Genomic DNA, 21,343 nt, shown 5'->3' with positions numbered 1-21,343 from the left:
TAGAAGGGGAGAGAGACACTGAGAACCAGAGAGAAAAGGAGAGATAACGTTAAAATGACAGAGATAATGACAAAAGGAGAGAAGAGGAGTGAGAATGAAAGGCAGTGAAAGAGAGCAATACCCTGAACGTACCGGAGTAGAAGGAGATCTCAGAGATGAGCATCCATCGGTCTGCGAAGGAAAACTGGCAGCGTAAGATCTGGGCGGGGCGACCCCCCAGGGGCAGGGAGATGGGGCGTGAGGAGGGGTCCTTCAGGTCCTCCAGGGGTACAGCCAGGGAGAGGGGGGGCGAGGACCAGGGGAGTAAGAGGCCAGGTTTAAACTGACACTCTACCTTACTGAACACCCTCACACCCTGGGTGTGACGGTTGTTACTGTGGACCTGGATGGGGGAGAGGGAGGGAAGAGGGGGGGGGGGGGGGGGGGAGAGGGACTCAGTTACACCAGCTCTGTCAGGAGGAATGGGCCAAAATTCACCCAACTTATTGTGGGAAGCTTGTGTAAGGCTACCCGACACGTTTGACCCAAGTTAAACAATTTAAAGGCAATGCTACCAAATACTAATTGAGTGTATGTAAACTTCTGACCCACTGGGAATGTGACGAAAGAAATAAAAACTGAAATAAATCTCTCTCTACTATTATTCTGACATTTCACATTCTTAAAATAAAGTGGTGATCCGAACTGACCTAAGACAGGGAATTTTTACAAGGATTAAATGTCAGGAATTGTGAAAAACTGAGTTTAAATGTTTTTGGCTAATGTGTATGTAAACTTCCGACTTCAACTGTACATAAGTGATATTTGAGTGTCTTTGAATTCGGAGACACAGAGACCCCCAAAATCAAGGCAAGGACATTCTAGAAACGAGGACAGTGAAAGATCCTCTAGCCACTTAGGATCCACAGTGTCTATGCAGTAGCAACAGAACGCCTCTCTTTATTTGAGTTGATGTATGATGTCACCTCGTCTTGGTGAAATGTGAACCTGTTCTGTGGCTACAAAGCACAGGGAGGAAGGTGAGCCATGGTCGGCTTCGATGCAGTGGCGTGCAATAAATATAGTCCGCGTTTTAACTATGCTCCAACTTCTTGTTACCTCGAATTAGTCCTTTTGGAAGTTTTTCTTGGTAAGCCATTCTCATGATTTTTGTCATTGTTGTAGAGCACCCCTCCTTTCCTTTGTTTTCTGAAGTGTGAAGGCCCACCTGATCTGGATTTAAAAAATAGTAACACTAAAACCCTGCAGTTATAATGCATCGTTAGCCTTGTTATGACCATGTACTACCTCCTTATAATAGGAACATCACATTACACTGAGGTACTAGGTGGAAAATAACAAAACTCTGCATAAAGAAACAGTCAATGTGCAAACTATCTTTTTAAGTTGGAGGGGGAGAGGGGGGCTTTCAATTAAAACATGAAATTAAAAACAGGATTTAAATCCTGTTGACTCTTGATTGTTTTGACAACATTGTTGTGAGCTGGCTATAAATGCAAATGAGTGAAAGTGGAAAGTGATTAGTGACAAAGTAGGAGAGGGAAGAGAAAGGAAAGAGAAGAGGGGTGAGGTGAGAATAAGAGAGGGGGAGAAGGAGAGGTGATTGATTGGAGAAAATACACTTTACAGCCAACCAGAGGGACACGGCAGGAGAGAAAGGTTCCATCTATGTCTATAGACTATCACTGCTACCTAGTGAGGAGAGAGAGAAATAAAGAAAGAGGGGGGGGGGGGGGGGGCAGGAAGAGAGGGAATAGAGAGAAAGAGAAATGATAGATGGTGAGGTAGATAGATGGTGAGGTAGATAGAGGTTCAAGGGGGAAAGGTGGGGAATAGAATAGCCAGGAAGAGAGAGAGAATACAGAGGAAAAGAAAGGGAAAGGGGGATAGGGCATCTGGAGGGAGGGAAAGAAAAGGGGAGGGAGAAATGCTCCCTCTAATGGGGAAGGAAGGGCTGGTATTAAGACTCTACTGACAGGTTAGTCATTAACCTGACACTTACTGCAGGGATAACCTCTCTAACTAAAACCACATGTGGATCTGTGTAATACAAACACACACACACCCATATATGCTCTCATGCACACTCCTGGAACACAACACTGAGGTTAACATGTAACTGATTGTAATCTGGAGGGGGCCTAATAATTCAAAAAAGCAAAGCCTGCTGGGTAATCTGATCTGCACAGGCCTGGCTAGAAAACATACATTATGTTCTTGTTATTTGGTGCTTAAGTCTTCCTGTTGCATTCTTCTAGAACATGTTTCTGATCACTTACTTGAATGCACTTATTTGTGAGTTGGATGAAAACATCCTACTAACTGACTGAAATGTAAATGGAAGAACACGGAACAAGGAACATATGACAAGTAGGTTAGAGGAGAACAGACCCTTATTAGTAGGTTAGAGGAGATCAGACACTTATTAGTAGGTTAGAGGAGATCAGACACTTATTAGTAGGTTAGAGGAGATCAGACACTTATTAGTAGGTTAGAGGAGATCAGACACTTATTAGTAGGTTAGAGGAGATCAGACACTTATTAGTAGGTTAGAGGAGAACAGACCCTTATTAGTAGGTTAGAGGAGATCAGACACTTATTAGTAGGTTAGAGGAGAACAGACCCTTATTAGTAGGTTAGAGGAGAACAGGCCCTTATTAGTAGGTTAGAGGAGATCAGGCCCTTATTAGTAGGTTAGAGGAGATCAGACACTTATTAGTAGGTTAGAGGAGATCAGACACTTATTAGTAGGTTAGAGGAGAACAGACCCTTATTAGTAGGTTAGAGGAGAACAGACCCTTATTAGTAGGTTAGAGGAGATCAGACACTTATTAGTAGGTTAGAGGAGAACAGACCCTTATTAGTAGGTTAGAGGAGATCAGGCCCTTATTAGTAGGTTAGAGGAGATCAGACACTTATTAGTAGGTTAGAGGAGATCAGACCCTTATTAGTAGGTTAGAGGAGATCAGACACTTATTAGTAGGTTAGAGGAGAACAGACACTTATTAGTAGGTTAGAGGAGATCAGACACTTATTAGTAGGTTAGAGGAGATCAGACACTTAATAGTAGGTTAGAGGAGATCAGACACTTATTAGTAGGTTAGAGGAGATCAGACACTTATTAGTAGGTTAGAGGAGAACAGACCCTTATTAGTAGGTTAGAGGAGATCAGACACTTATTAGTAGGTTATAGGAGAACAGACACTTATTAGTAGGTTAGAGGAGATCAGACACTTATTAGTAGGTTAGAGGAGATCAGACCCTTATTAGTAGGTTAGAGGAGAACAGACACTTATTAGTAGGTTAGAGGAGATCAGACCCTTATTAGTAGGTTAGAGGAGAACAGACACTTATTAGTAGGTTAGAGGAGAACAGACACTTATTAGTAGGTTAGAGGAGAACAGACCCTTATTAGTAGGTTAGAGGAGATCAGACACTTATTAGTAGGTTAGAGGAGATCAGACACTTATTAGTAGGTTAGAGGAGATCAGACACTTATTAGTAGGTTAGAGGAGATCAGACACTTATTAGTAGGTTAGAGGAGATCAGACACTTATTAGTAGGTTAGAGGAGATCAGACACTTATTAGTAGGTTAGAGTAGATCAGACACTTATTAGTAGGTTAGAGGAGATCAGACACTTATTAGTAGGTTAGAGGAGATCAGACACTTATTAGTAGGTTAGAGGAGATCAGACACTTATTAGTAGGTTAGAGGAGATCAGACCCTTATTAGTAGGTTAGAGGAGAACAGACCCTTATTAGTAGGTTAGAGGAGATCAGACACTTATTAGTAGGTTAGAGGAGATCAGACACTTATTAGTAGGTTAGAGGAGATCAGACACTTATTAGTAGGTTAGAGGAGATCAGACACTTATTAGTAGGTTAGAGGAGATCAGACCCTTATTAGTAGGTTAGAGGAGATCAGACACTTATTAGTAGGTTAGAGGAGATCAGACACTTATTAGTAGGTTAGAGGAGATCAGACCCTTATTAGTAGGTTAGAGGAGATCAGACACTTATTAGTAGGTTAGAGGAGAACAGACACTTATTATTAGGTTAGAGGAGATCAGACACTTATTAGTAGGTTAGAGGAGATCAGACCCTTATTAGTAGGTTAGAGGAGATCAGACCCTTATTAGTAGGTTAGAGGAGAACAGACACTTATTAGTAGGTTAGAGGAGATCAGACTCTTATTAGTAGGTTAGAGGAGATCAGACCCTTATTAGTAGGTTAGAGGAGATCAGACCCTTATTAGTAGGTTAGAGGAGATCAGACACTTATTAGTAGGTTAGAGGAGATCAGACACTTATTAGTAGGTTAGAGGAGATCAGACACTTATTAGTAGGTTAGAGGAGAACAGACACTTATTAGTAGGTTAGAGGAGAACAGACACTTATTAGTAGGTTAGAGGAGATCAGACCCTTATTAGTAGGTTAGAGGAGAACAGACACTTATTAGTAGGTTAGAGGAGATCAGACACTTATTAGTAGGTTAGAGGAGATCAGACACTTATTAGTAGGTTAGAGGAGATCAGACATTGTAAATAATAATTATGCTCAAATTGATTCACCTGGATAAATAAAAAGGTACAAAAGTATTTGCCTCATTTTGATTTTCTATACTTTTGCGGGTTTTTCAAGCTTGGATTCATTGCAGCTAAAGGTGGCAAAACCAGTTATTGAGTGTAAGGGGTATTGGGTGTTATTTAATTTATTTTATAAACTAAGTTATGTAAGGATGTAATTCTTGTTTTATTTGTTCACTCAGGTTCCCTTTATCTAATATTAGGTTTTGGTTGAAGATCTGATAACATTCAGTATCAAAAATATGTAAAAGTAAAGAAAATTAGAAAGAGAGAGAGAGAACAAGAGAGAGAGAGACCAAGAGAGAGACCGAGAAAGAGAGAGAACGAGAGAGAGAAGAGAGAGAGTGAGAACAAGAGAGAGAGAGACCGAGAGAGAGAACAAGAGAGAGAGAAAAGAGAGAGAAGAGAGAGAGCGAGAACAAGAGAGAGAGAGAGAACAAGAGAGAGAGCGAGAGAGAGCGAGAACGAGAGAGAGAGAGAACGAGAGAGAGAGAACGAGAGAGAGAAGAGAGAGAGAACGAGAGAGAGAAGAGAGAGAGAACAAGAGAGAGAGAACGAGAGAGAGAAGAGAGAGAGTGACAACAAGAGAGAGAGAGAGAGAGAGAGAGAAAAGAGAGAGAGCGAGCTAGGTAACGGAACACGTTCCTCTCCTGGGAGTGTCCTAGAACCAGGTTAGAGAACATATCTCCCTTTAGGGAAGGCAGACTTGTCAGGTTCATGTTCCTGCAGTTATTTATGTGAACTGTGTGCTATTCCCTTCAGGTGTATGTTTGCTGAGATAAGACCAGGGAACGCATTGGAAAAAGGCAGGAAAAAAACTGCTTAAGCTCAGGAAAAACATCAGGAACGCATCAGGAACCGGATTGAGGAAAGACTACAGGAGACTATTGAAACGATCTATATAGAAAAACAAAAACACAGGAAAACGTGTCAGGAAAAACCTTTAGGAAAGCGATAGAAAGCTTTAGATAGCTTAGGTGCAGCATTCCGAGAGGACTGGGAAAACACTGGGATAGTTCAAGAATTCCCATCGTTAACGGCGTAGCATAGGGGAACTAATGAGTAAGACTGAAAAGTTCAAAACAGATTAATCATCGTTTGTATCTAGACTGGAAAGTCAAACTGGTTAATATTGTTTCTTTACTCATCTCTTTCATTCTTCCTGCTTGTTTTCTTTTATCTCATTCATTTTATTGTTTTAAATACACTTTCATTCAAGTTTTTATAGTGGGCAAATCTCTAATTCCAGCCCTAACCAACATTCCAGACTGACTCCATTCCAGAAGAGAAAACAACAGGACATTAAACTGGGTTCACACATTAAACTGGGTTCACACATTAAACTGGGTTCACACATTAAACTGGGTTCACACATTAAACTGGGTTCACACATTAAACTGGGTTCACACATTCCAAAATCTTCCAACATAGCAACGCAACATTTCACCAGAAACCATCAAACCACAACCACACATACAGCCAGTGATACAACCTAATGGCCCACAGAGACCAGATTACAGACAACAGACAAACAATGATAAACGACAGGATAATGAAAAGCTAATATGATGGTGGGACTGGGAGGGTAATTTAAGACAATGTGTTACTGGCTAGTCACACGATGATAAAGAGATATGAAGTGATGTGACAACAGTTATTATGTTATTATGTGTTGTGTAATGTTGGTCAACATTATTGTATCATAGATAATTTGAAGGTTTTATAGAGATGTATTGGACTGTGTGAGCCAAGGATTTTGGGGGGGATTTTTGGACTTAAAGAGACACACATGTAGATATAAGGGACACACACACACACACATCCTCTTACCTGCATGGTGTGGAAGCTGCGTGTCTTTTCGAAGTGGAACTCGATGTCAACGCTGCCCTGCCCCAGAGCCTCTCTGCTCCAGCCCAGGTAGTCATACCCCGGCCACACCCTCAGCTCCTTGGTCTCTGTGAAGTCATCCCCTCCTAACACACCGTCAAACAGCTGGCCCAGGCCTCCGAACTGAACCCTAAACACATACAGTACACATTATTACACCGTTATACATATACTGCACACATGCCAAGGCATACACAGTCATACATTGTACATGTGACACGCAGAGACATGCACACACCCACATCCAGACATATACAGAAGTACACACACACAACTCAGACCTCTGTGTCTCAGCTTTCTCACACACACACACACACACACACACACACACACACACACACACACACACACACACACACACACACACACACACACACACACACACACACACACACACACACACACACACACACTATATAGGTCTGGGTTGCGTCAAAAACGTTAGCTCACCCGCTATGAAAACAGTTGTGCCCCATTAAAAAGGTATATGTGAATATAACCTCCCTACTTTCCCCCATCCCTGGACAATACAGTCTGGAAACAGAGTACAACTCCCTCAGCAAATAAAGTCTGACTCCAGATCATTTCATTCTTATTCGATTAGGTGGACAGAGAAAATAAACATTGGTTAGAGGAGATGTTTCGTGTGTGTGTATGACAGACTAAAGGCATTTGGCTGACTGCGGCTCACTAAGGCCCTGTTCACTACTAACAGATGGGATGAGTCCAGGAGCAGAGCAGCACCGGAGGGGGCCTGCAGACGATGGAGGCCATGTTTCAGCTAGCTGCTGGTTCCTTTATATATTCATCCATACATCCATACATCCATTACCAGGTAGGTTGGCTGAGAACACATTCTCTTTTACAGCGACAACCTGGGGAAAAGTTGCATTTGTGTGGGACCCAACTAAAGCCAACGGAGGCTGAAGACCAATTTCAAGTAGCCAGCCAATACCCACAGAGCTGAGAGAGGAGGATGATGCTTACCCTGACTCTACGCTGCCATCGTAGGTGGAATCGTTGAGGTACACAGGTGAGCCAGACAGGTGCATCACATGACCCACTGGAGCTGTGTACACCAACAGGCCATCTGAGAGAGAGAGAGACAGAGAGACAGAGAGAGAGAGACAGAGAGAGAGAGGGAGAGATAGAGAGGGGAGAGGAAGTATATAGAGAGAGACTACATTAATAATATACACTTTAATAAGATACAACATACATCATCTTTACCATCGCCTGGTCAGCTACACATTACCTACATACGTTGGTTAAGCCTGTGTTCAGGAGATGAGAAACACACAGGCAGAGCAGACATCTCTCCAGAACAGCTCTATAGAACATTAGTCAGTGAAACACTAGACTCTCTCTCCCCCCAGCCAGCCTGTATGGCTAATCAGTATGTTCTCCTAGCACAGGCCTGACGTCACTCACTGCAACTAGCACCTTCTCCTTCAGTGCTCACATCCACAATAAACACAGCTTTTACAGAGGCAGGGAGTGTGTGTGTTTGTGTGTACATGTGTGTCCGTGTGTGTGGGGGACATGGGCTCAGTCCCATTGGGGTCTTGCACAATAAACAAACCACATAGCATACCGGTTCCCCGCCACAATGTAAAATGTGATGATGGAACAGGAATGTGTGCTGAGAAATGTGTCTGCCATTTCTGTGAATCTGCATGTTATAGTGTTAGTGGTTACAGAGACAGAGACAGAGCCCTCTCTAACAGACAATAATTCCAAGAAGATAGTCAGTCTATCCCCAGAGAGACACACAGAGGTTGAGTCTTAAATGACACCCTATTCCCTATACAGTGCACTACTTTTGACCAGAGCCCTGTTCAGGGAATAGTGCCATTTGGGATGCATCCAGATGCAGCGACCCCAGGCACTAAGGCTCAGCACTAGGCTTGATTTACAGCCAGTCAGCCAGCCATTGTGTGAGGGAGGAGGACAGAGAGGAGACGTGACCCACCCATAAACGCAGTGTAATTCACTGGTGCTCTGTGAGCATACCATCTATCATCCTTAGTGCTGTAGTGTCACTTATCTGTGGTAAAACTGGATGGTTTTATCTCAGGCCAAACCAGACAGTAAATTAAAAGTCATGGTGAGTGAATCCTTTGACCATATCTGCAGAAATACGTGCTTGAAGACACATAAGACTTATTTCTCAAATCCAGAAAACAGACCGTAAATTCAAGGCGACGCACACGCACACGCACACGAACACACACACATCTAAGGATGGTGAAGTCGTTGGCCATCCCCCTAGGTGTCTGGAGTGCAGACAGCAGAGATATGAGACCAAAGGCCTTCTTTCAATGTCTGTCTGTATCCACCTTATACTCTTAGAAAAAAAGGTTCTGGATAGAACCAAAAAGGGTTCTATGCTTGCTTCATATATGGCCCCCCCTAAAGGTTCTATAAGGGTTCAATGTGGAACCAATTTTGGTTCAATGAAGAAGAACCCCTGGGGTTCTGATCAAAGAACCCTACAAAAAGGTTCTACAGTATATAGTGCCGTATATGAAACAAGCAAAAGAGCCCTTATCGGTTCTATCCAGAACCTTTTCTTCTAAGAGTGTATTAATTAATCTGCTCTAGACCCACACAGAACCCATCCACACATGTTTCCCAACTGACAGACAGAGACAGACACACAGACACACAGACACACAGACAGACAGACAGACAGACAGACAGACAGACAGACAGACAGACAGACAGACAGACAGACAGACAGAGACAGACACACACACACACACAGTGTGACTCACCGTTCCACAGACAGCCATAGAGCTCCACTCGTAGACAGACGCTCATGACCCGGTCTGCCAGGGGGTAGAAGCGGACATAACGGGCAACAATGGGTGGACCCAGGTCCTTCAGAACCACATCATAGGTGTTCTCATTCCCAGACACCACCTGGGGGGTGAGGGGGGAGGAGGGAGACAGTCAAGAGTAGCATGGAGACCCATTGAATAACCATGAATAGCAGTATTAAGCATTTAGATGTGAAAAAGCAACATGGACATAATGGAATACAGAAATGATAGTGAATGAATGATACATAAAAGGTCTTTAGGAAACTAGTGAGATTCAAGGATGTTGTGAGTGGGTGGCTGAATAAAAGGTTTGTATAAGACAGAAATAATGGAATGAGTCAGAGAAGCAGAGCCAAGGGGAGAGAGATACATTAAATAGATAAAACACACACACACACACACACACACTTATCTTTACCTCCTGCCCCCAGCGGTCCTTCCAGGTGATCCAGGTGCGTCCGTCTCGGGAGTAACGGAGCCGGTAGCTGCGGGCAAACTCCTGGCCGTGCCCGTCGGCATGGCGACCCTGGGTACCCACCAGAGCCAGGAAGTGCAGTGAGCGCAGGTCCACCTGGAAGAGAGAGAACAAGACGTCTCTAGTCACTGATCTAAGGTCAGTTGTAATGTAGTGCTCTGACCCTCAGCCCATCCTGACCCTCTACCTCCAACACAGGGAAACTAGGGAACTTCTACCTTGATTAAATTAAACACAAACTATAACCCAATGAAATGTGAGTATTGGCGGAATGAATGCACCTCTAGCCAATGGAAACAGAGAATCCTTCACATATAGTATGTGGCTGTAGCCCATGTCTGACCTGGAGGTACTCTGAAGCACTGGGGAACACTGCTCCTGCAGGACACCACGCACCGTCTCCCTCTCCTGTACTCAACCTGGGGGAGGGGGGGGGGGGGATTATTGAATTATACATTCATGGATTCCATAATGAGATCATTCTGGATAGAATATAACTTTCCCAACCACAAATACTTCTTACAGAGACCACAATATCCATCACAACAAACAGACCACAGTACAACCACTTAGTCGCTGGCATTAGGATCAATTCACACTGAGAACTGGTCCACATGAAGCAAACCAAACCTGGACCATATAAAGACCAGCCCTAACACCAAGACACAGTTCTTCCTGTCAACATTGTTGAATCGAATGATAATAAAGTTATACTACAGTTGATCGCGATCCCACTGAGGTCAACCTACCATTCAGAACACTAGGTCATTGACACTGATGGAGGGAGGGGAGATAGTTGGGGATAGAGCCAGGCCTCACTGCATCATACAGTACATCAGATACGAGGGAGGGATGGATAGATGAAGAAAGGGAGAGAGAGAGAGAGACAAACCAGGCCTCTCCATCCTACATCAGCCAAAATGATTCATATGACAGATCACTGACGTGCAAAAGGAGACAAACTGTCCAAGTCCTCTATCCCCCCCCTCTATTCCCCCTCAATCACTCTATTCCCTCTCAGACCAGCCATGTCCTCTATTCCCCCTCAATCACTCTATTCCCTCTCAGACCAGCCAAGTCCTCTATTCCCCCTCAATCACTCTATTCCCTCTCAGACCAGCCAAGTCCTCTATTCCCCCCTCTATTCCCCCTCAATCACTCTATTCCCTCTCAGACCAGCCAAGTCCTCTATCCCCCCTCTATTCCCCCTCAATCACTCTATTCCCTCTCAGACCAGCCATGTCCTCTATTCCCCCTCAATCACTCTATTCCTTCTCAGACCAGCCAAGTCCTCTACCCCCCCCCCCTCTATTCCCCCTCAATCACTCTATTCCCTCTCAGACTAGCCAAGACCTCTACCCCCCCCCCCCCCCCAATCACTCTATTCCCTCTCAGACCAGCCAAGTCCTCTATTCCCCCCTCTACCCCCCCTCCATCACTCTATTCCCTCTCTCTCTTTCTCACTCTCAGACCAGCCAAGTCCTCTATTCCCCCTATATTCCCCTCCATCACTCTCTATTCCCTCTCTCTCTTTCTCACTCTCAGACCAGCCAAGTCCTCTATTCCCCTCTCTATTCCCCCCTCCATCACTCTCTATTCCCTCTCTCTCTTTCTCACTCTCAGACCAGCCAAGTCCTCTATCCCCCTCCATCCCCCCCTGCATCACTCTCTATTCCCTCCCTCTCTTTCTCACTCTCAGACCAGCCAAGTCCTCTATTCCCCTCTCTATTCCCCCCTCCATCACTCTCTATTCCCTCTCTCTCTTTCTCACTCTCAGACCAGCCAAGTCCTCTATCCCCCTCTATCCCCCCCTGCATCACTCTCTATTCCCTCTCTCTCTTTCTAACTCTCAGACCAGCCAAGTCCTCTATTCCCCTCTATCCCCCCTCCATCACTCTCTATTCCCTCTCTCTCTTTCTCACTCTCAGACCAGCCAAGTCCTCTATTCCCCTCTATCCCCCCTCCATCACTCTCTATTCCCTCTCTCTCTTTCTCACTCTCAGACCAGCCAAGTCCTCTATTCCCCTCTCTATTCCCCCCTCCATCACTCTCTATTCCCTCTCTCTCTTTCTCACTCTCAGACCAGCCAAGTCCTCTATCCCCCTCTATCCCCCCCTGCATCACTCTCTATTCCCTCTCTCTCTTTCTAACTCTCAGACCAGCCAAGTCCTCTATTCCCCTCTATCCCCCCTCCATCACTCTCTATTCCCTCTCTCTCTTTCTCACTCTCAGACCAGCCAAGTCCTCTATTCCCCTCTATCCCCCCTCCATCACTCTCTATTCCCTCTCTCTCTTTCTCACTCTCAGACCAGCCAAGTCCTCTATTCCCCTCTATCCCCCCTCCATCACTCTCTATTCCCTCTCTCTCTTTCTCACTCTCAGACCAGCCAAGTCCTCTATTCCCCTCTATCCCCCCTCCATCACTCTCTATTCCCTCTCTCTCTTTCTCACTCTCAGACTAGCCAAGTCCTCTATTCCCCTCTATCCCCCCTCCATCACTCTCTATTCCCTCTCTCTCTTTCTCACTCTCAGACTAGCCAAGTCCTCTATTCCCCTCTATCCCCCTCCATCACTCTCTATTCCCTCTCTCTCTTTCTCACTCTCAGACCAGCCAAGTCCTCTATTACCCCCTCTATCCCCCCTCCATCACTCTCTATTCCCTCTCTCTCTTTCTCACTCTCAGACCAGCCAAGTCCTCTATTCCCCTCTATCCCCCCCTGCATCAAAGCAGGGACCGAGAGACTGAAAAACAGCTTCTATCTCAAGGCCATCAGACTGTTAAACAGCCACCACTAACATTGAGTGGCTTCTGCCAACATACTGACTCAACTCCAGCCACTTTAACAATGTAAAAATGTATGGAAAAATGTATTACTAGCCACTTTAAACAATGCCACTTCATATAATGTTTATATACCCTACATTACTCATCTCATATGTATATACTGTACTCTATACCATCTACTGCATCTTGCCTATGCCGTTCTGTACCATCACTCATTCATATATCTTTATGTACATATTCTTCATCCCTTTACACTTGTGTGTATAAGGTAGTTGTTGTGAAATTGTTAGGTTAGATTACTTGTTGGTTATTACTGTATTGTCGGAACTAGAAGCACAAGCATTTCGCTACACTTGCATTAACATCTGCTAACCATGTGTATGTGACAAATAAAATTTGATTTGATTTGATCACTCTCTATTCCCGCTCTCTCTTTCTCACTCTCAGATCAGCCAAGTACTCTATCCCTTCCTCCTTCTCTCTAAATTCCCTTCCTCCCTCTCTTCTTCCCTCCATCTAACATGCTGTCATCCAACTGCTTTCAGACAATATCAATGAGCATCTCCCTAAGATCACACACCAGGCTTCCTCCCTCCCTCGTTCCATCCCTCTTTCAATCTCCCCCTCCATCACAGTGGCGCCCATTTTCCCTACTTCTCCCTCCTCTCTCTCTCCCCGATCCCTCCCTCTCTCTCTCTATTCCCCTCTCCCTCCATTCTTCTCTCTCTTCCCCGTCCCTCTCTCTTCTCTCTCTTCCCCGTCCCTCTCTCTTCTCTCTCTTCCCCGTCCGTCCGTCCTTCCGTCTGTCTGTGGTGTCTCTTTAAGGGGTTGGCGCTTATCACCTCCACATGAACTGAGAGTCAGCCAGCAGACCCAGCCCAGACACGGCAGGCTAAGAGAGACATGGAAACTGAGGCACACTCACATACACACACTCACACACACTGTGGATGTCTAGTAATAGACCATGTCAATCTGCCTTGTTTAACATATAGGCTGGTAATGTAATATCATGACCTAATGTGCTATAAAGAGACACGCTGGCCACAGCCTTGTATTGTAATCTAATAGTCTTCTCCTGTGTGATTTAAACATGGTGACAACAGATGACAGACATAGTCAACGGTAGAGAGATACAGACCCAGAACCAGACATGAATAGAGATCATGTAATTGCACACACACACACACACACACACACACACACACACACACACACACACACACACACACGCACACTCACACACACACAGGCACTCACACACACACAGGCACTCACACACACACAGGCACTCACACACACAGGCACTCACTCACACACACAGGCACTCACTCACACACACAGGCACTCACTCACACACACAGGCACTCACTCACACACACAGGCACTCACACACACACACAGGCACTCACACACACACACAGGCACTCACACACACACAGGCACTCACACACACACAGGCACTCACACACACACAGGCACTCACACACATTTTGAATACTCTATTTGCACTCTCCACAGTCAAGCATTGAGGTACAAAGGACCCAAATATGTCAAAGGTCGCAGAGTCTTAGAATCATGGAAACCAGAAACACCTCTCCTCCACAGAGATCAGCTATCAGCTACTATAACAGCTGACACAGAGCTATACAGGCCAGCTGCTGGGCTTTTTCCCTTTGGAACGTATGCAATAACACACACACCGACATACGTACCTGCCGTGTTTGGCCTCAGTAGAGTCTGACCAGGCACTGGAAGCCGTGATGTCAGAGTCAGGGATGGTGCCATCCTCCATCCCCAGGGCATAACGACACTGAGCTGCATGGATGTGGCCGTGTGTGTGTGTGTGTGTGTGTGTGTGTGTGTGTGTTCGTGTGAGAAAGGGAGACATAGACAGGGGGGGGGGCAAGAATGAGATAGAGACTACATAATATAATTCATCATGCCTGTCATACAGAGACTAGAGGACAGAATAGAGCATTCTACTATCATACATTCTACTATCATACATTCTACTATCATACATTCTACTATCATACATCAGGAGTAACATGATAGCTACATGTACAGATGTAGGATCTTAATTTGACCAGTTTCTCACAGCAGGAAAATAATCCTGCAGCAACAGGAAATATGAATTATTATGTGGATAATAATTCATATTTTTCCTTCTCTATCTTTCCCACATGGCACCCTACTCCAGGGTCTGGTCAAAAGCAATGCGTTCTATAGGGAATAGGGTGCCATTTGGGACACATCCTCAGACTGCGTAGTGGAGCTCATCCAATAATGTCCTTGTCACCTCTTATTTCTCTTCTAGTCACTCAGGAAGAAACACGTACAGTCAACGTTAATTAATCATCTAATAGGATGAATATTGAAGAATAGGAGCTGCCAAGTTCATTACAAACAGATATTCTTCTATTAGCTTATAACCCTGAAGAAGTATCATTCTCCATTTATTTTTACTTTAACAGGCAGATGAGGTGAGGTGAGCACAGGACTAAAAAGAGGAGGAGGAGAAAGAAGAGGACAAGGTGGAAGTGGAGTGAAAGAGGGGAAGAGGAGGACATAGGGCAGGCAGTTAACAGATGAAATGGACAGCTCTGCTCTAACCGGTTCAAATATCAGCCCAGACAACAGTCCCACAGGCATATATCAACCAGGCACTATCCAACGACTTAGCTATCTGCCATGACTTCACTGCAGGGTCAGACATGACCAAATGGGGGGCAGAGAGGCAGTCACAGTGAGTGGTGGTGGTGGGCCAGATGATATGAAAGGAAGGGGGTGTGGGGGAGACAGGATGGTGCTACTAACTGGAGTGGGGGAGGGGTGGTGATGGTGATGGAAAATGAGAGGGGATAATGGGGTTGTGCTAGTGGGGGGGGGGGGGGGGGGGGGAATCGAACTCAGTTATTGTTATTGATACGGAGACTTTGCTTTGGGTGGATAACTGATGCTGTCAGTAATATTGGGGCGTGGATAATTGATGCTGTCAGTGATATGGAGGTGGGGGGGATAACTGATGCTGTCAGTAATATTGGGGCGTGGATCATTGATGCTGTCAGTGATATGGAGGTGGGGGGGATAACTGATGCTGTCAGTAATATTGGGGCGTGGATAACTGATGCTGTCAGTGATATGGAGGTGGGGGGGATAACTGATGCTGTCAGTAATATTGGGGCGTGGATAATTGATGCTGTCAGTGATATGGAGGTGGGGGGGATAACTGATGTTGTCAGTAATATTGGGGCGTGGATAACTGATGCTGTCAGTGATATGGAGGTGGGGGGGGATAACTGATGCTGTCAGTAATATTGGGGCGTGGATAACTGATGCTGTCAGTGATATGAGGACGTGGGGGCTGATAATGATGCTGTCAGTGATATGAGGACGTGGGGGGTGATAATGATGCTGTCAGTGATATGAGGGTGTGGGGGCTGATAATGATGCTGTCAGTGATATGAGGACGTGGGGGGTGATAATGATGCTGTCAGTGATATGAGGGTGTGGGGGGTGATAATGATGCTGTCAGTGATATGGAGGTGGGGGGGATAACTGATGCTGTCAGTAATATTGGGGCGTGGATAATTGATGCTGTCAGTGATATGGAGGTGGGGGGGATAACTGATGCTGTCAGTAATATTGGGGCGTGGATAACTGATGCTGTCAGTGATATGGAGGTGGGGGGGATAACTGATGCTGTCAGTAATATTGGGGCGTGGATAATTGATGCTGTCAGTGATATGGAGGTGGGGGGGATAACTGATGCTGTCAGTAATATTGGGGCGTGGATAACTGATGCTGTCAGTGATATGGAGGTGGGGGGGATAACTGATGCTGTCAGTAATATTGGGGCGTGGATAACTGATGCTGTCAGTGATATGAGGACGTGGGGGCTGATAATGATGCTGTCAGTGATATGAGGACGTGGGGGGTGATAATGATGCTGTCAGTGATATGAGGGTGTGGGGGCTGATAATGATGCTGTCAGTGATATGAGGACGTGGGGGGTGATAATGATGCTGTCAGTGATATGAGGGTGTGGGGGGTGATAATGATGCTGTCAGTGATATGAGGGTGTGGGGGTGATAATGATGCTGTCAGTGATATGAGGACGTGGGGGGTGATAATGATGCTGTCAGTGATATGAGGGTGTGGGGGGTGATAATGATGCTGTCAGTGATATGAGGGTGTGGGGGTGATAATGATGCTGTCAGTGATATGAGGGTGTGGGGGGGTGATAAGGGGGGAAGTTCTAACTCAGTTGCTGTCAAGTGAGTCAGTGGATAGGAATGTGGGGTTGGAAGATAAACCCTCTGAGACACACACACACACACACACACGGACAGGCCTGTTTCATTACATCATTACCAAGCTGCCAATAAAACTCTCTCTCTCCAGGCCTCTCCATCTCTCTTTTTACTCCCCTCTCTGTTATTGCCCTCTGTCTCCATTGGCTTTCTCCCCCTTTCACACACATGGTGGCTGTTTCCCTTCCTTTATTCACTCTTCATATCAGTTCATATCCCGGTACTAATATCCCGGGCTATTTCTTCCTATAAAAGACCTGTTGTTGCATCACCACAGCAACGGTGTGGAAATAATAACCATATGGAGCAAATCAGATGACAACTGTGTGTGTGCGTGTGCGTGAGACAGATAATTCATTGTCTGCTGATACCCTGGAGGTGACAGAAAACGGCAGCTCTGGTTTCACCTTGTGGAGTTTAATTTTCTCTACTCTCTCTCTATCCCTCTCCTCCCCTCTCTCCTTTCTTCCCTCACTCCCCTCTCTCTCTCTTTGTATGATTGACAGGTTGATGAGCAGCCTGTGCATTAGTGAGGTTGAATACCCGAGGCTCTATCGCCCTGCTACCATCTCTCTCCTGTTACACAAGGGTGCCTAGGAGACATGGACCTGAAACAGGATTGGCTGCTGATAGCTGATGGACAGACTTAAGGCACACATCCAAGACTGTGAGGAGAATGTAGACAAGTGAGGGGCAGAGAGGGCGAGGGATGGAGGAGGAGGATAGGGCAATAGGTGAGGCCGAGATGGAATTGTCTGACATTTCTGAGGGGGTGCCTGTGAGATCTTGAATGGAAGGTAAAACACATCTGTTCTGATTATAGTTTTTTCCCTTGTTGTGACTCAAATTGTATTAAACCTGGCCGATTGGTCAACGATCATCAATCCCTAGTCCGTCTACTATCTACCTTAGCTTTAACTAGGCAGGTTATTGAGAACCCATTCTCTTCAACAATAACGACCAATCATATTCTAGGGATCTGATTTGACCTTGCCCTTAAACAGCCACTTCCTGTCTAACCTTTGACCTCTTACCTGGTTTAAAGTGCCACTCATGGTCATCCGCAGCCGACAACGCCACCAGGACGATGGTAACCACGATGACAGGCAACAGACGCAGCTCTGGAGTTGCCATGGCACCAGCAACACACCCGGTTACCTGTCCGGAGACACGCTGACAACCACAGGCATACCTGAGAGAGAGAGAGAGAGAGAGAGAGAGAGAGAGAGAGAGAGAGAGAGCGAGAGAGAGGGGAAGGATTAGAAGATTTCAGAATGCATGAATCATTTATTTTGTATCATGAAAGACAGAATACGAGAGAGTAGGAAGAATGAGAGAGGTGATAATCCGTGTGGATGGGTTTCTGTCTAAATGTCAGGTCCAGTCTAGTAGATACAGTAGTAGATCCTCTACACATCCACACTGTGTGTCTAGTAGATACAAATAACTCAATTCAACACAACAGACCAGTGGGTGGGGTTATATCCTGCCTGGTTGGCCCTGTCAGGGGGTATCGTCAGACGGGGCCAGTGTCTCCCGACCCCTCCTGTCTCAGCCTCCAGTATTTATGCTGCAATAGTTTGTGTTGTGGTGCTAGGGTCAGTCTGTTATATCTGGAGTATTTCTCCTGTCTTATCTGGTGTCCTATGTGAATGTAAGCATGCTCCCTCTAATTCTCTCTCTCTCTCTTTCTCTCTTCTCTCGGAGGACCTGAGCCCTAGGACCATGCCTCAAGACTACCTGGCCTGATGACTCCTTGCTGTCCCCAGTCCACCTGGTCGTGCTACTGCTCCAGTTTTAACTGTTCTACTTGCGGCTATAGAACCGTGACCTGTTCACCGGACGTGCTAGCTTGTCCCGGACCTGCTGTTTTCGACTCTCTCTCTACCGCACCTGCTGTCTAACTCTGAATGATCGGCTATGAAAAGCCAACTGACATTTACTCCTGAGGTGCTGACCTGTTGCACCCTCTACAACCACTGTGATTATTATTATTATTTGACCCTGCTGGTCATCTATGAACGTTTGAAGATCTTCGCCATGTTCTATTATAATCTCCACTCGGCACAGCCAGAAGAGGACTGGCCACCCCTCAGAGCCGGGTTCCTCTCTAGGCTTCTTCCTAAGTTCCTGCCTTTCTAGGGAGTTTTCCCTAGCCACCGTGCTTCTACATCTGCATTGCTTGCTGTTTGGGGTTTTAGGCTGGGTTTCTGTATAGCACTTTGTGACATCGGCTGATGTAAAAAGGGCTTTATAAATACATTTGATTGATTGATTGACTAGTGGCACCACAACACAGACACCATTGGCTTGGTTTAGATCTGTTGTTGTTGCACAATGAACCAATCGAAGGTGGTATAATTAGCCTAGCCAGCATTACTTAGTCCTTCAGCGTTCGAAATGTAAATCATGTCATTTCCAACTCCCTTATTGCAAACTCCTCCTCAAGCCCTAATTGGCTTAAACATAACAGCAGGGATGTTTCGAGATAGAGAAAGACAGTAGTAAATACATGTAGATTATTCATCAGAACACATAGCCAGAAAAGGACAGATAGAGAGAGAAATAGAGGAAGGTAACATATATATTTGAGATGATTGACAGTCCAGTCTGTGTATCAGTATCAATAAGTAGATGAGCTAAGTGACAGACAGACAGACAGACAGACAGACAGACGGACAGACGGACAGACGGGACAGGACAGACAATCAATCCTTGGTCCTACAAATGGTGGAACATTAAAAAGTGGATTTCAGAGCCTCATTCTAAACACGATTCTATGGGTGGTGTAGTCATAGAAATATAATTCATTCAAGTTCTAATTCATTCTACTTCTATGGTTGTAGTTAGGCATGTATCAGACACAGAAGTAGCTCAAGCATGAAAAAGTGGATTTCAGAGCTCCTTTCTAAACACTGTTTCTCTGGGTGCTGTAGCTGTAAGACTGGGACCTGATAGGGTGGATAGGGTGCTGTAGCTGTAAGACTGGGACCTGATAGGGTGGATAGGGTGCTGTAGTAGCAAGACTGGGCCTGATAGGGTGCTGTAGTAGTTAAACTGGGGCCTGATAGGGTGGATAGGGTGCTGTAGGGTGCTGTAGTAGTTAGACTGGGCCTGATAGGGTGCTGTAGTAGTTAGACTGGGGCCTGATAGGGTGGATAGGGTGCTGTAGGGTGCTGTAGTAGTTAGACTGGGCCTGATAGGGTGCTGTAGTAGTTAAACTGGGGCCTGATAGGGTGGATAGGGTGCTGTAGGGTGCTGTAGTAGTTCGACTGGGCCTGATAGGGTGCTGTAGTAGTTAGACTGGGGCCTGATATGGTTCTGTGGTAGTTAGACTGGGGCCTGATAGGGTGGATAGGGTGTTGTAGTAGTTAGACTGGGGCCTGATAGGGTCCTGTAGTAGTTAGACTGGGGCCTGATAGGGTGCTGTAGTAGGTAGACTGGGGCCTGATAGGGTGCTGTAGTAGTTAGACTGGGGCCTGATAGGGTGGATAGGGTGCGGTAGTAGTAAGACTGGGGCCTGATAGGGTGCTGTAGTAGGTAGACTGGGGCCTGATAGGGTGTTGTAGTAGTTAGACTGGGGCCTGATAGGGTGGATAGGGTGCTGTAGTAGTTAAACTGGGGCCTGATAGGGTGGATAGGGTGTTGTAGTAGTTAGACTGGGGCCTGATAGGGTGCTGTAGTAGTTAGACTGGGGCCTGATAGGGTGCTGTAGTAGGTAGACTGGGGCCTGATAGGGTGCTGTAGTAGTTAGACTGGGGCCTGATAGGGTGGATAGGGTGCGGTAGTAGTAAGACTGGGGCCTGATAGGGTGCGGTAGTAGTAAGACTGGGGCCTGATAGGGTGTTGTAGTAGTTAGACTGGGGCCTGATAGGGTGGATAGGGTGCGGTAGCAGTAAGACTGGGGCCTGATAGGGTGCGGTAGTAGTAAGACTGGGGCCTGATAGGGTGGATAGGGTGCTGTAGTAGTAAGACTGGGGCCTGATAGGGTGGATAGGGTGCTGTAGTAGTAAGACTGGGGCCTGATAGGGTGCTGTAGTAGTTAGATTGTGGCCTGATAGGGTGCTGTAGTAGGTAGACTGGGGCCTGATATGGTTCTGTGGTAGTTAGACTGGGGCCTGATAGGATGGATAGGGTGCTGTAGTAGTTAGACTGGGGCCTGATAGGGTGCTGTAGTAGTGGGATTGGGCCTGATAGGGTGGATAGGGTGCGGTAGTAGTAAGACTGGGGCCTGATAGGGTGCTGTAGTAGTTAGACTGGGGCCTGATAGGGTGGATAGGGTGCGGTAGTAGTAAGACTGGGGCCTGATAGGGTGCGGTAGTAGTAAGACTGGGGCCTGATAGGGTGCTGTAGTAGTTAGACTGGGGCCTGATAGGGTGGATAGGGTGCGGTAGTAGTAAGACTGGGGCCTGATAGGGTGCTGTAGTAGGTAGACTGGGCCTGATAGGGTGCTGTAGTAGTTAGACTGG

General features: G+C 46.0%; 1 protein-coding gene across 4 annotated transcripts in view; it reads right to left on the bottom strand.

Annotated features, from left to right (window-relative positions):
* Positions 1 to 21,343, bottom strand: part of LOC139573550 (epithelial discoidin domain-containing receptor 1-like) — a 67,480-nt gene that overhangs the window by 20,933 nt on the left and 25,204 nt on the right. For all 4 annotated transcript variants that reach the window (XM_071397135.1, XM_071397136.1, XM_071397139.1 and 1 more), the window contains exons 2-9: positions 17,909 to 18,066; positions 14,274 to 14,376; positions 10,117 to 10,192; positions 9,717 to 9,869; positions 9,251 to 9,398; positions 7,461 to 7,563; positions 6,417 to 6,603; positions 133 to 382 (exon numbers count right to left, since the gene is read on the bottom strand). In XM_071397135.1, the coding sequence (XP_071253236.1) occupies positions 133 to 382; positions 6,417 to 6,603; positions 7,461 to 7,563; positions 9,251 to 9,398; positions 9,717 to 9,869; positions 10,117 to 10,192; positions 14,274 to 14,376; positions 17,909 to 18,008 (1,120 nt within the window). In that variant the 5' untranslated portion in view covers positions 18,009 to 18,066. The remainder of the gene's footprint in view (positions 1 to 132; positions 383 to 6,416; positions 6,604 to 7,460; positions 7,564 to 9,250; positions 9,399 to 9,716; positions 9,870 to 10,116; positions 10,193 to 14,273; positions 14,377 to 17,908; positions 18,067 to 21,343) is intronic.

Source organism: Salvelinus alpinus, chromosome 4 (assembly GCF_045679555.1).
Source record: "Salvelinus alpinus chromosome 4, SLU_Salpinus.1, whole genome shotgun sequence".
In the NCBI taxonomy this organism is placed as follows: Eukaryota; Metazoa; Chordata; class Actinopteri; order Salmoniformes; family Salmonidae; genus Salvelinus; species Salvelinus alpinus.
Note: the sequence above shows the minus strand (reverse complement) of the source record. Positions and strands in the feature narration are given on the sequence as shown.